General features: G+C 40.3%; 1 protein-coding gene across 2 annotated transcripts in view; it reads left to right on the forward strand.

Moving 5' to 3' along the window:
• Window positions 1-12,318, forward strand: part of PIGG (phosphatidylinositol glycan anchor biosynthesis class G (EMM blood group)) — an 83,270-nt gene extending 70,952 nt beyond the window's left edge. For both annotated transcript variants that reach the window (XM_071731831.1, XM_071731832.1), the window contains exon 13: window positions 6,792-12,318. In XM_071731831.1, the coding sequence (XP_071587932.1) occupies window positions 6,792-7,017 (226 nt within the window). In that variant the 3' untranslated portion in view covers window positions 7,018-12,318. The remainder of the gene's footprint in view (window positions 1-6,791) is intronic.
• Window positions 12,319-12,911: the final 593 nt, after the last annotated feature.

Consider the following 12,911-nt stretch of genomic DNA (forward strand, 5'->3'; position numbering starts at 1 on the left):
CTCTGGCCATCAGGTGATACCCATATTTTCCTTTGAGCTGTCTTTTTAGGTTCTTTGGCCACTTAACATAATCAAACTGCAAAGTAACATACGCAGCCTTCCAAAAGTTGGCATCTGTTTACTTTGTATTTTCTGTGTCAGAATCAAGATTAGCATGATAGAATCATCAGAGCTATGGCATGGAAAATCCTGAGCTGGTTTTTCTGCATTCTCCTCAAGAGAATTTTAGAGTTCACTGAGGAAGAGGGTCTACAGTTACTACACAAGGGTATCTTCCTCAAGACCAGATTGGCCTTGGGACTTAAATTCTTTTCAAGGTGAAACCATTTTTGTTTACTATTCCTTTTGTACTTACTTGTATTAGCATTATCTAATCCTTTGTAGATACCCTAGGGCATGAGTTTACAGGTCCTGCTGCAATCCATTTTGCTTGCAAGGGAAGTGCTTAGGGCTATAGAGTCTTCATGCTAACTTGGAGTATTGTTGCTTTTAATTATTCAACTTCATGCAAATTATTTGTAAGCCCAACAATCATATAAACTTGCCAAAGTGAAAAGTGTGTGTAATGTGTATTGGGCTCAGTAGGCGCTTCCTTGCATAACCCCAGAAGTCATCTCATTTTACCACAAAGAATGAGTCTGTGAAGAAGAATCTGCTACACATTGCACCAGAAAAAGATGTGCAGAAAGTTGGGAGCCATATTCTGATATGCTGGATGAAGGAGACACAGTGCTATGAAGAACTTCTCTGCCTTTTCTCTTCAGTACTTCTGTAATCGTTTGAACAGGAGGGACTAAAGAAGGAGGGCTTTTTGGACTCTGAGAGGGGTGGAATGCAAATGGAGGGATCTGTTCCCTCCCATTTCATGCCATACTCTGGAAAATATCAGAAATCCAGCAGCTCCTCCCTCTTTTTCCTCTCATCTCGTGCTGCCCGTGCTGCTGTTCCGTCCCACCAGCTCGCCATGTGTTTTCGTGTTCTATATATATATCTATTTGTATATATTTGTATTCTTTGTTACCTTACCCTTTATGTTATCACCTTTTCCCTTATGTTAGTAAAATCAAGGTACCCAGTTGTTTTAAGTTTCCAACTTAAGGTTTCCAGTCTTTATTCCCCTTTTATCTTCCCTTTGTGTGTGGATGAGGGGGAAATAGAGAGGAATTCTGTCATTAAGTTTGTGGCCCACCTAAACTGCTAAACCGTGACAACTTTTGATGTTCGTGCCTCTTAATTCTGAAACAAAAAATTTCAGACTGAAACATAGTATCATCTTTATTTCTTCTCTACAGTTAGTAAGGGCTGCATGATTATGATGGTGTCTCAGTATTTTATATTACTGCTCAAACAGGAGCAGAGCCATTCCAAGGGCACTTCTGGAAAGAGAGGACCATATTTGTATACTTTTGCTTACATACTTCTTTATTGTAGGGATGATTCTAAATGTAACCTGTACTTTTAGCTGTCAATGGCCCTGTCTTACTGTTCTTTCTTGTGAGATTTTTTCTTTTACACCAGTGGTTTTCTATCCTTTCTTCTGTAGCCAACAGAAGCTGACTTCTTGGTTCTGGTAGCTGGTAGTAATGCCCCTGCAGATACAGCCTTCATTGCTACAGCAGTGCTCTGCTGGCTTAGTTCAGCTTGTTGTCCACCTCCAAGTCCCTTGGAGCAAGGCTGTTCCTCAGCCACGCAGATCCTAGCCTGTGATGGGCCCTTTGGTTATTCTGTCCCAGGTGCAAAATACAGCACTTGTTTTTGTTAAACTTCATACCTTTCTTGCTAGACGGCTCTTCCAACCTGCCCAGGTCTCTCTTTAAGACGGTTTTCCCTTCTGACATGTACACCTCACCTCTCAGTTTGGTATCATCAGCAAGCTTGATGGTGATCCTTTCAATCCTATTATCCGGAACACTTATGAAGCTGTTGAACAGCTTGGGCCTAGTATCAGTCCTTCTGGGGAACCCTGTTTTTGACTCAGTATAATTGATTTCTTGCCCTAGCAGTTAAATTTTGATGATAGCCATTCAGAGTGGATATTCAGACCTTCTAGCCCAATGGCAGCATAATTGGGTTGCTACTTCCAACCTAATACAAATCATTGTTAGGTACCCAATTTAGGGAGTTTCTCTGGGACAATTTTCAGGGGCTAAGCCTGACTGAAGAAGGAAAAAGGAATCTGAAACCTAATTGTTACATACCTTGTGTTTTAGATAGAGCTCTCTTCTAAGTGGGTTAGCTAATAATGTTATGGGAAGAGTTATGTCTGCTGGGGGACTGAGACTACTTCTCCTTCTGACAGGAAGCTCTTGCACAGCTGATTAAGCCAGCAATGAGAACAGGCAGAACAGTTGATATTATTCTGTTTTTCGTGATCTTTATGCTGAAATGAAGAGAACTGAAGTTTCAGGTCTTAGTAGCCTTTTACAACTTAGTCTTCATGAGAACCTGCTGAATCTTATACTACAGTCTACACGTGCTGCAGTCCACTGTAAATCACTGCCACAGACATTTGACCTTGCTCAGATAGTTTTAACTTCTATGCATTTGATACTGGGAAAGAGGATACCCAGGAAAATCAGTGGTTATTTCCAAATTCCTTTATTTCCATGGTTGTAGAATGTACTTGACAAGGCTTCTAGCTTGCTGGAAGCTACCCTTTTTGACACCTGTCTGTTGACAGGGTTTGGTGTCAAAAATTGTAACTCTAGAATTCATGGTATTTTGATTCCTGGTATACACCAGATAATGTAAATTTTCAAAGGACTCTTGATTCCCTGGGCTCTGCTAAAAATTTACAATGCAGGATTGTATGCTATAATCTGAAATCTCACAGTTAAAAATTATACTAAGTGAGAGTAGGGCTTGCTGGAGAGGCACAGCAAATTTGTTGCTTCTAAATTAATTGACATTTGTTTATACCAGAGGAATTTCTTATAGCTTCTAGATATTCTTATGATGTTGCAGACAGACACTTGGAGCACTACAGGGTTTATTTCTGACTGCAACGCCTTATTAATTATATGCAGGACAGATGCCAACCAAATGCTGACTGTTTTTCAGGGAGAACTAAACAGCTCTCAACATCTTGTGAACTGAAAATGTAGAAAACCTAGAAACAAAAGTGACACTAGTACAGTAAAAAAAAAAAATTGATACAGTAAAAATTGCCTTCATATATGCAGCTTCAGTTTGCACAGTAAAAGGCAACCTAGGCAGTGATATTCAACTGGAAGAGAGGAGCTGGAAGGGCAGAAATGGTGGGGGATATCCTTCATTAAAAAGATTAGTCACATTTCATACTGAAGCCCTCCAGATGTGACCCTCCTCCCCCTATCACAGAAAAATTATAGTCTTAGAGTATTACTCACTCATATGCTTGCACATTTCTAAAATTTATACTTAATTTGGTGAGTCAGAACAAGAGCTGGTATGATGTAAAGTACTGTATTTTAAAGTTCCTTGAAGAAGCATTTGTTGGGCTGTCTGTAGAGGTTTTTTGCTTGACTACAAAACCTGTGTCACCATCTGCCAAATATTGTATATATCTGGGGAATGTGCTTTTACAAGAGAACTGTTGGTTTTCTTTCATGTTTTTGGCGTAGTAATGTTTTCATTTTGCAAAGCTTGTGTAACCCATTTTAATAGCACCTTAGAGAGAGTGCAAGATTCGACAACAGAACATTGGCAGTTAGGATTTAGGAAATCCAAAGAAGCAGAAAACCTATTAGTAGCACAATATCTTGGACATATTTTTCTACACATTAAATATTCAATTAAAAGAGAGGATTTTTGTTGAAAACTAGAATGTGCTCTAGACTGTACTTAATGTTTGCAGGCTAAATACGGCGTGTTCAGTGATGAGAGTCTGTAGTGTTTCAAAAGTCTCTGAAGGCATAGTGTTTTTTCTGAATCTAGCAATCTTCAACTTGTTGCATGAAGTTTGGATATGCTGTGCAATCTTTGGATTTCTCATTAAAGTCCCCAGAAGTTAAATCGCTAAATGAACTCAGTAGTAGAGACTGAGTATGTATTTTTTTTACTCCTGCAGAGGCCTTGGTATTGTGCAGAACTTGAAGGTAGTGTGTACAGATAACATCACATTATGCTTTTCTCCTTTAAATAAGAAAAGGTGTTAAACACTTTGGAGACCATTCAGTATGTTGTCGTTACAGGGTGGTGCTTTAGATACATTGCATAGTCTTCCATTGTTTTTACTGAAAGAGCACTGAGAAGTTTTAAGGTTATTCATTACTGTCTGATCCAGTTCATAAAGGGTAGGATATGTACATGGCATGCCACAGACAGCTTTATGTGTTCTCCTAGTGGCTTCTTGTGGAATAACTCAGGAACCAGATTAATTACCTGGATTTTTTGGTCATGTTCTCAGCAGCAGCCTGATCCCTGGGTGTTGTATTCCTTGTGGCCTGGTGAAGCCCTGTACCCTGTGGTCACTCAGTGTCTGTAGAATTAATAGAAAGAGTACAAGTGATTATTGTTAGCTCTTCAGCAAATTAGGTGCCCAGCAGAAGCAAGAAGAAGGAAAGGTGCTATGCCTAAACTAAGTCATTCCCTTAGCATCAGAAGAGCTGGGTAAGTCTAACTGCTTGTGCTCAAGTCATTCCAGTGCTGTTTCCACAACAACATGTGTGAACTTTACAAGGTCCAAAATAAACCAAATTATCTTGCTATTGAACCCTATGAAGAGTTTAACTCTGTGGATATAGTGTGCTGCTTCTGTTGCCTGCACTGTATTACACTGTGAAGCTAAGATTTCCCACTGCAGGTAGGTGTCTGTGTTGTTGAGAGATTGAGTGCTGAGACCTTTTGAAAGTATAAGCCTTAAATAAGCAGAAGACAATTTGTTAGTTTTATTGTATAAGAATACAGAAAGAATTGTACCATTTCCTTGTTGACTTGGGGATTCTTTGTTAATAATTATAATGTATAAATGCAAAATTTTAATGTTACTAGGAGAGATAACTATGTGATCTCTTTTTGATATAAAATGACATAAATCTACCTATTTTTTAAGCCAAGGAACTGAACACATAGAAATTCAGTTTAAAATAGTCTTCTAGCCAGTTTCTTCATGATTTAAAAAATCTAATACCACTGATTTATGATAAAGACCTTTTACTCTAGACAACTATTTTACATTTCCTGTTTGGCTGTCTAGCTTAAAACCATTTCCTCTGTTTATTCAGTTGTATCATCTAACTACTCCCAAGTATTGTTTTTACTGATATGGGGATGAAAATAGCTAAGTCTGAGTGAACTGCAGTTTGTTTAATCCTTGTCAACAAAATCAGTTATGAAACATAAGGATGATTATTTACACAAGCTCGCTGAGGACAAGGATAGTTATGCAGAAGCAGAGAGCAGGCTAGTTCACTTCTATGTCAGTTTCCTTAGCTATGCAGCAAGGGAAATAGTTTTCTGTAAACTAAATGTATATTTTGTATATTCATTATCAGTCATCTGTGCTGTTCTTAACTGATTTTTCAAACCTCCTTTCGTGACCTGTTCTTCCTTCTGCTGAAAGCCTTGGGAATTTTGCTTGATTTTGCTGGAAAACAGGACTGTATCCTAATTACTTTGATTTAAAGAATAAGAAGTTTAATGGTTTATACAAAATACTGCATTCTGTAGCTTACTTAGTCACAAGTGACTAATTTACATCTCACAGTCATCTTAGATTTTTATTACTTGGAACAAGATCAGAATCAAAAACTGGGAGGACCAGAACTGATTCTCAGATCAGGATTTCAGTGTAAATCACTGCTGCTTTTTTGCCAGTGTGTTCTTTTGATAACTGATGATATAAAATATTTTGATGGGAAGAAGAAAATGTTCTGATTATTATTCTGGTGAAATAGGTTTATTTCTTCCTTTTGTCTGAACAGGTAAGCATCTGAACTTGGTGTGAATTAGTCTATGCAGGTGTATTTTGGCAAAAGTGGACACATGCCACTGTGGCATTATCGCTGTGAGTTGGCATCTCAGGGGAGGGAGAGCAGTTGTAGTGTGGAAAATGCGTTCACTTCCATCTTCATCTGATTCTTACCATCCCCCAGAATACCTCAGTGTGGCAAATTTTGACCATGCAGGTTACATGCGGGGCAGGCATTTCTTGTAGTGCAGTGCGCACAGCTGAGCTAAGCTGCTGTGACAAGAATGCAACGTATTGCTCGTGTAAGCCTAGGAAGATAGTATTCTCTGGAGAATGTTTTGTTAGTTAGCTTTGCAAAGTTTTCTAGCAGCATGGTTCTTATGTTGCTTTATGTTACTGACTGTGGGCAGCAGTGTACTCAGTCAACTTTTACACACTTTACAAGGGTAGCAGACTCCGCCTGATTATCTGTTGAACAGGTTAGGCAGCTTGGGAAAGAGTACTGAAGTCTTCTCTGCCTCTCACAGTATGGATTCTGTAGAAAGGCATTGGGAGGGCAGCAAGAGATGAAGCTATCTTGAAACTGCTTAATGGAAATTCTAGCAATTAGGATAATGTATATTAAAGCAAAGAACCTTCTAAGTGTGAGGTGAACTACTGGATATCTTTGTTGTGGTGACAGTTGCTATGCTTACACTTACTGTACTTAACATGCTACAGGATATATGGAGAGGTGGTATGGACATGCTGTATTAGTTACATCCTTGCATTAATAATCAGTTTTCTAAGACAAAGGGGAGATCTGTGCATATTCTTCACGTTTTGAAATAATGCTGAGGGTTGGAAAAACTTGGATGTCTTTGCTAAGTTTGGCTGAGAATAAACTCTGTTTTGTTACCAGGAATTCGGCAGCAGTGGGTCACGGCTGTTTCTGCTACGCACTGATGCGTTCAATTCCGGTTGCCATCTACATTGTTCTGGTGACAGCTCTGCGTTACCACCTGTTCATATGGAGTGTCTTCTCACCAAAACTACTTTACGAGGAAGTTCATGTGTTCATCACAGCTGCTATCTGCCTGTTCTTCGCAGCCGTGGATCAGAACCCCTCTCACAAAGTGCAAGATTGAAAATAAGTGTGCAGTACACAGTTCTGCGCTTCTGTGTCAAGTGTCTCACTCCAATGGAAGAAGGGAAATTGTTGTGTAGAACTGGAAGACTAGCTTTGTTTGTTCTAGTCAAAATCAGGGGTTTAAGGGCTGTTATAAAACCAAGTTTGCTAAAATGTTGAATTGAAATAAATTTTTTTCATGGATGACTCTTGTTACATTATAGCACTCTTCAAATAATGGAATGGCAATATTACATGATTTAAATTTTAAAATGTACATTTCGTTATAAATATAGACCAGTGTCTCATAGGCACTGAAAAAATCTTTTGCTCATACAATTTTTTACTTTCTTACTCTACAGAATCCTAAAAATATGCAGGGTTTCTTGGTGCTCTTTGGAAGATCTTATATTCATTAGTCTTGGTGAAGTTTTTTGTTTGTTTTATTTCTAGTGTGTGCATTTGAATTATTATTAAATTATTGAATTATGGTATAAATATCCCAGGTAAGGGACTTTATTTGTTTTGCATAGGCAGCATTTCTATTTAAAGGCAGTATTTGTAAGATGAGTGCAATCATTATCTGTAATGTATTCTGACCTGTGCTTCAGACACTGGGTAAGAAACATGTATGGGCTAACAAAGTAATTAATCTTCTGTGGCGTCTGTTTACTTCTAAAATGTTGTGTTTCTTTTTATTAATGTTTAAGTGCAGAATCAGGCTGGTCTGAGAATTCGACCACATTTCACAGATTGGAGAGCATTATGACCCATGAGCAGGAAAGTGGTGTAACGGGGTACGTTACCAGCAGAATGAAAGCTGTGTTTGTGTCACCTTCCTCCTAGTGACCTGTCTGCCCACCTCATTTGAATGTGCTGTTGTCAGCTTCTAGAAGTTTTTGGGTTTTTTTTAACTTATTTCTGTCAAAAAGATGCACACTTGTGACTACCTTGAATATAGGAATTCTTTTCGTGTGGTTTTTTGCTTTATCTTTTTAATCATGTTAGCAGCCAATAGCATTCAATCTAAATGTGTAATGGGTGTAGCAGAAGAGAAGCATACATGGGGCTTCAACTTTTTTAAAAAAATCTGAAAGTAAAAAACTTCTAAGCCCTATGTAGCTGACAGCACATTTTTAGGATCACTGATAACACTTACCATCTCATGTTTCAGATAGAGCATATCTCAAAAAGTAGGCCTTTAGTTTTTACACATTAATAATGGGCCATCTTGGTCCCTAATTCTTTTTCATCTGTAAAACAACAAAATTTTCAGTTCCCTGGCTGCAATTTGCTCTTCACACGCAGAAGAGACTACAGGATCATAATGTGATCCACTGTGACCTCTTGGAAGTCTAAAAATTAAGTACTATTAATAGATTGATTTCTACTGTGAATTATGAAATCTTTAAAACAGTTAGTAAGTGTGAATGTTGTACACATTTATGATTATCTATGTTCTCAGTATTTTTCTGGTTACCTGTTGCTTAGCAACCGTATAAGGATTATTGACATCTTTGTTTGTTTACTTGGTTAATTCCTCAGCAGTCCTCCCTAACATTCAAACAGAATATGTTTATAAGAGATTTGATTGGAGAGAAAAGGTGGTAATAAAAGGACTGAAGGAGTGTAGGAGAGGTTGCTTCTGGGTTATGGAGTCCCAAAACAATATGGGGTGAAACCTTCACAAGATTTTTTATTCCTTCCTTCTGATATTTTTTGCTTCTAGTGTATCTCTTGGACATTGTAGCAAAGAGTGGAACCTGTACTATTGTGTATGTAATAAGGTTGAGTTTCTGCAGATTACTTAAATAATCATAGTGTTCTCTTTCTCGTGAGATGAAAGATGTCCAGTTTGAATCCAGAAGGAACCAAGTGGCTTATTTAGGTCTCCAAGACTGGGAGAGTAAGAAGAAGGCACTTAGGCTTCATCTCTATCTCAACACATGAGCTTGGGTGAAAAGAAAACGTAGTGCTTTCAACTTGGGAATTGTAATTTTTGTTCTTTTTCACCTTTTTTGGCATAAGCAAAGGAAAAATTATTTTAACTTCATAAGCTTTTTGACCATGCAAAGCCAAGGCAGTGAAGAAATGAGTTGGTTCTTGACACAGGCAGGCAGACTTGAACTAGGGAGTTATGTAAAGATCATTTTATTTAAAATCAGAACAAGGTTTTGGCAATTGATCTGAGTGTATGGATAAAGGAACTGCTTAAATGCAAATTCCCATTTCACTGGTTAGCTGTTTCTCTTCCCTCCTCATCCCAGCTCCTCTTGTCTCATTCAGTATGTCCCAAATGCTCTGACAAGAAGAGCAACATTTGAAGCAGGAATGGTACATGAGATGGTTTCTGAAATTCTGAGCATATGAATCATAGAATCATAGAATCATAGAATCATAGAATTAGCCGGGTTGGAAGGGACCTCAGAGATCATCTAGTCCAACCCTTGACCCACCGGAGCAGTTGCTAGACCATGGCACTGAGTGCCACATCCAGTCTTTTTTTAAATGTCTCCAGGGACGGAGAACCTACCACCTCACCGGGCAGTCCATTCCATAGCCTAATCACCCTCTCCGTGAAGAAATTCTTTCTAATATCTAACCTAAACCTCCCCTGGCACAACTTAAGACTGTGTCCTCTTGTCTTGTTGAGGGTCGTCTGTGAAAAGAGTCCAGCTCCCACCTCGCTACAGCCTCCTTTCAGGTAGTTGTGACAGCAATGAGGTCTCCCCTGAGCCTCCTCTTCTTCAGGGTTTCTTCTGTCCAAGTCCTCTGTGGTCCCTGCTCTGACGTGATAGCAGTCTGGGCTGAAGCTTCTCTGGAGAACTCTGTGAACAGGCAGACTCTTCCTTTATTACATTATTAGTGTATTTGTTTGTTTAGGAGAAGTTTCGCATATGGTAAATTTTTCCACTTGGTGTCTTCGCTGCTAGTGAGAGCCAAGTTCTGCCAATTACACTGGGCTACAGCTTCCTCTGCTAGGTTTCACCAGATCACCATTGGCCTATGTGGCTCACTGCCACTCAGAGCTTGTGATATATGTCCAGTATCGTCCTAAAGATCCAGAGTGCTTGAGGTAGGAAGAGATTCTTTTAAATAAATTCATGTTTTAGAAAAATTAAAATTCCTATTTCACATATCTGTATTTCCACTCTGTTGTTAAAAAGCTCCAAATGAAGGGCTTCCTCTGAAAAGCAATCTTCCTTGAGTGCTTCAGCAACACAAGGAGGGGAAGGAAACTGTGGTCCCACTGATAAATGGAACAGGAGAGAGAGAGCTGGCTGATCTTATTCTACAGTGTCCTCTCTAAAGGCTGTGACTGGAGGCTGTTCATGAGGCTACCATTGCACCATCTTCCAGAAGTGCAAAGAGGGTCTAGGGAATGACTGACCATCAGCTAGTCCTCAGTCTGTAGACAGACAATGGAAATGAAATTATTCTGGGTGGTGGAGAAATGACCAAAAGGGCTTTACCAGCACAACCTGTGCCTGGCCCATTGGTGCGTGTTTGCCTTTGCTAAAGAGGTAACAGACACTGGAGAAGGGAAGAGTACTGGATGTTGGGCAAATTGATTTTAACAAGGCCTTCACCATGGTGCACTCGGTGCCCAAGTGGTAAGCTGCAGATCAGTGGGCTCGAAGATGGGACTGCATCACTGGGCTCTCAGGACTGTCTTCAGCAGTTCCAGGTCCCACACTTGGCTGGGGAGGAGTGAGTGTCCCTTGGGGGTCAATGTAAGGGCAAGGCAATTTAGAATCTTAAGCTGGATGAGGGGATGGGAAAACGTGGGAATAGGCTGCCTGGAGAAGTTGTGGATGCCCCATCCCTGGAAGTGGTCAAGGATAGGTTGGACAGGATGGTGAACTGGTCTAGTGGAGTGTATTACTGCCCATACAGGTCAGTTGGTATTGATGGTCTCTAAGGTCCCTTCCAACCCAAACCGTTCTATGATTCTATGATCTGGACAAAGGCTGAGTCACACCCCTGGCTGGGAGGAGCCTCACAGAGGTAGAACATGGGGCCCATGGGCTGGGGAAAATCTCTTGGACTGCAATAGACAAGCAAGGAGGACCCTGAGCAGCACTGACAGTCTCATCCTGTTCCCCAGCTGATCAGTATTGAAGAGAAACACAAACATACGCACGTTTGCACAGATATGTTCATCCAACACCTGGCCCAAATCCCAGTGCTTCCCCAGCTGCTGGCACCCAGGCAGAGGAGCACCAGAGGTTAGCATCAGTGGCCCAGTTGCTGATATCCAGAACTTATCTTGCTGGTGAGTCCAGTTTGAAGCTCACTGGTGCGCACACGTACCTATTAGGACTAGAAACTACACTCGCAAAGAGGTAGGATTAATGGGAGGGTGGAATACAGAGAACCGTAAAGTGAAGGTCTTGATCAGAGAGATACACTGACTACTTTATTTATACCTACTTATACTCAACCAGCCTTTTTTGTCCACTTTTTCCTCTGCTTGTTCATGTTTGTTCCTCCCTGAGCTATCTTGATCCTTCTTTTTCCCTTCCTTTAATTCTGGCCCTAAGCATCACATAGTGTCTTGCATGCCCCATTAATCCCCTTCACAATGTTCTGTTAGGTTTACAGAATGCTCAAGTGCTCTTCCCTGTGCATCCCATAGTGAGTCCTGTGTTTCTTCAGGCAGTAAGCTCCTTCAGTTTTCACTTCCAGGAGAGAAGTTTCTTTCGTTGACCACTCCTGGTGTGCTTACACCAGGGGGAATTGTCTACTTGCTAAGTGATTAGATTATCCCCTAAACAAATCACTATAAATTACCGATTAAGTGATTAGTTTAGTAAAGATTCTCATCATGTTATTCTGACCCTTCCCAGATGTTTGTGTGAACCACAAACATCACATATGTTCACAATGATCAATGCTGGTCTTTGGCCTGGGGATGAGAAAGCATTGGGGAGCCCTTTTGGCTGTATTTACCTCCTAGGAGAGAGGGTGTGGAGGTGATGGAGGCAGACTCTTCTCAGAAGGGCACAGGGGCAGCTCCCAAGGCGAGAGGCACAAGCTGCAGTATGAGCATTGCCAGGAGATCAGAGGAGCCCTTTTACTGTCTGGGATGGGGCCCAGATGTCCACTGTTGGAAATCTTCCCACCTTGGAGCAATCTCATTTAGGTGGTCTTGTATTGGGTGAGCTTCAGAGTTCCCCTCTAGCCAATATTTTTCAAGCATTGTGTGATTTTGTAATGTTTAAGGTCTGATGGTTTCACCAGCTATTTTCTGAAGTTGTGAGGAAACAGCCTTGTCATTGATTTCATAACAAAAATAAAAAGACTTCGGGAAATACAACTGTGTCACTGTGTTGGTTTTTAAGAGATAAAACATTGCAGCTGAAAAGTGTTAATTCTGGATTTATTTTAAGTAGCTGTGTATTTGTATGTTAGATACAAGAATCAAGTGTAACTGGAAGGAGAGATTTAATGCCATCTTCTCTTAGCAATGCCAGCTTCATGAGCACTGTAGCTTGAGGATTCCCACAGAGAAGGGTGCTTTCTTGCCATTGCTTTTGTTTCAATTGAGATGATTCCCTGAAGCATGCAGACCCAAAGTTTAAGTTGCTGTTTTGCTTTGATCGATCTGGGGCCATTCCAGGTACATTTAGTAGGGCACTCACACAGAGGCAACTTATTATCTGAAGTTGTTTTTCTGGCTTCTAACTGAAAACTCGGCCTGTGTTTGTTAGTTCCCACGTTTTGCCTGATGGAGGATATAGGTTCATCCCAGGAGACCTGTTATCCCCCAACATTTGATAAAGAGTGTGGGATGCTGTAAGGAATAGCACTGTTCATTCAGCAGCTCTCTCCCGCACTCAGTTTCACACTGTTCTCCTCCTCACTGATAGGGTGTTGAAGATACATTTTCAGTACGCTACAATCTTAAGG

The sequence above is a fragment of the Heliangelus exortis genome, chromosome Z (assembly GCF_036169615.1).
Source record: "Heliangelus exortis chromosome Z, bHelExo1.hap1, whole genome shotgun sequence".
Taxonomy (NCBI): domain Eukaryota; kingdom Metazoa; phylum Chordata; class Aves; order Apodiformes; family Trochilidae; genus Heliangelus; species Heliangelus exortis.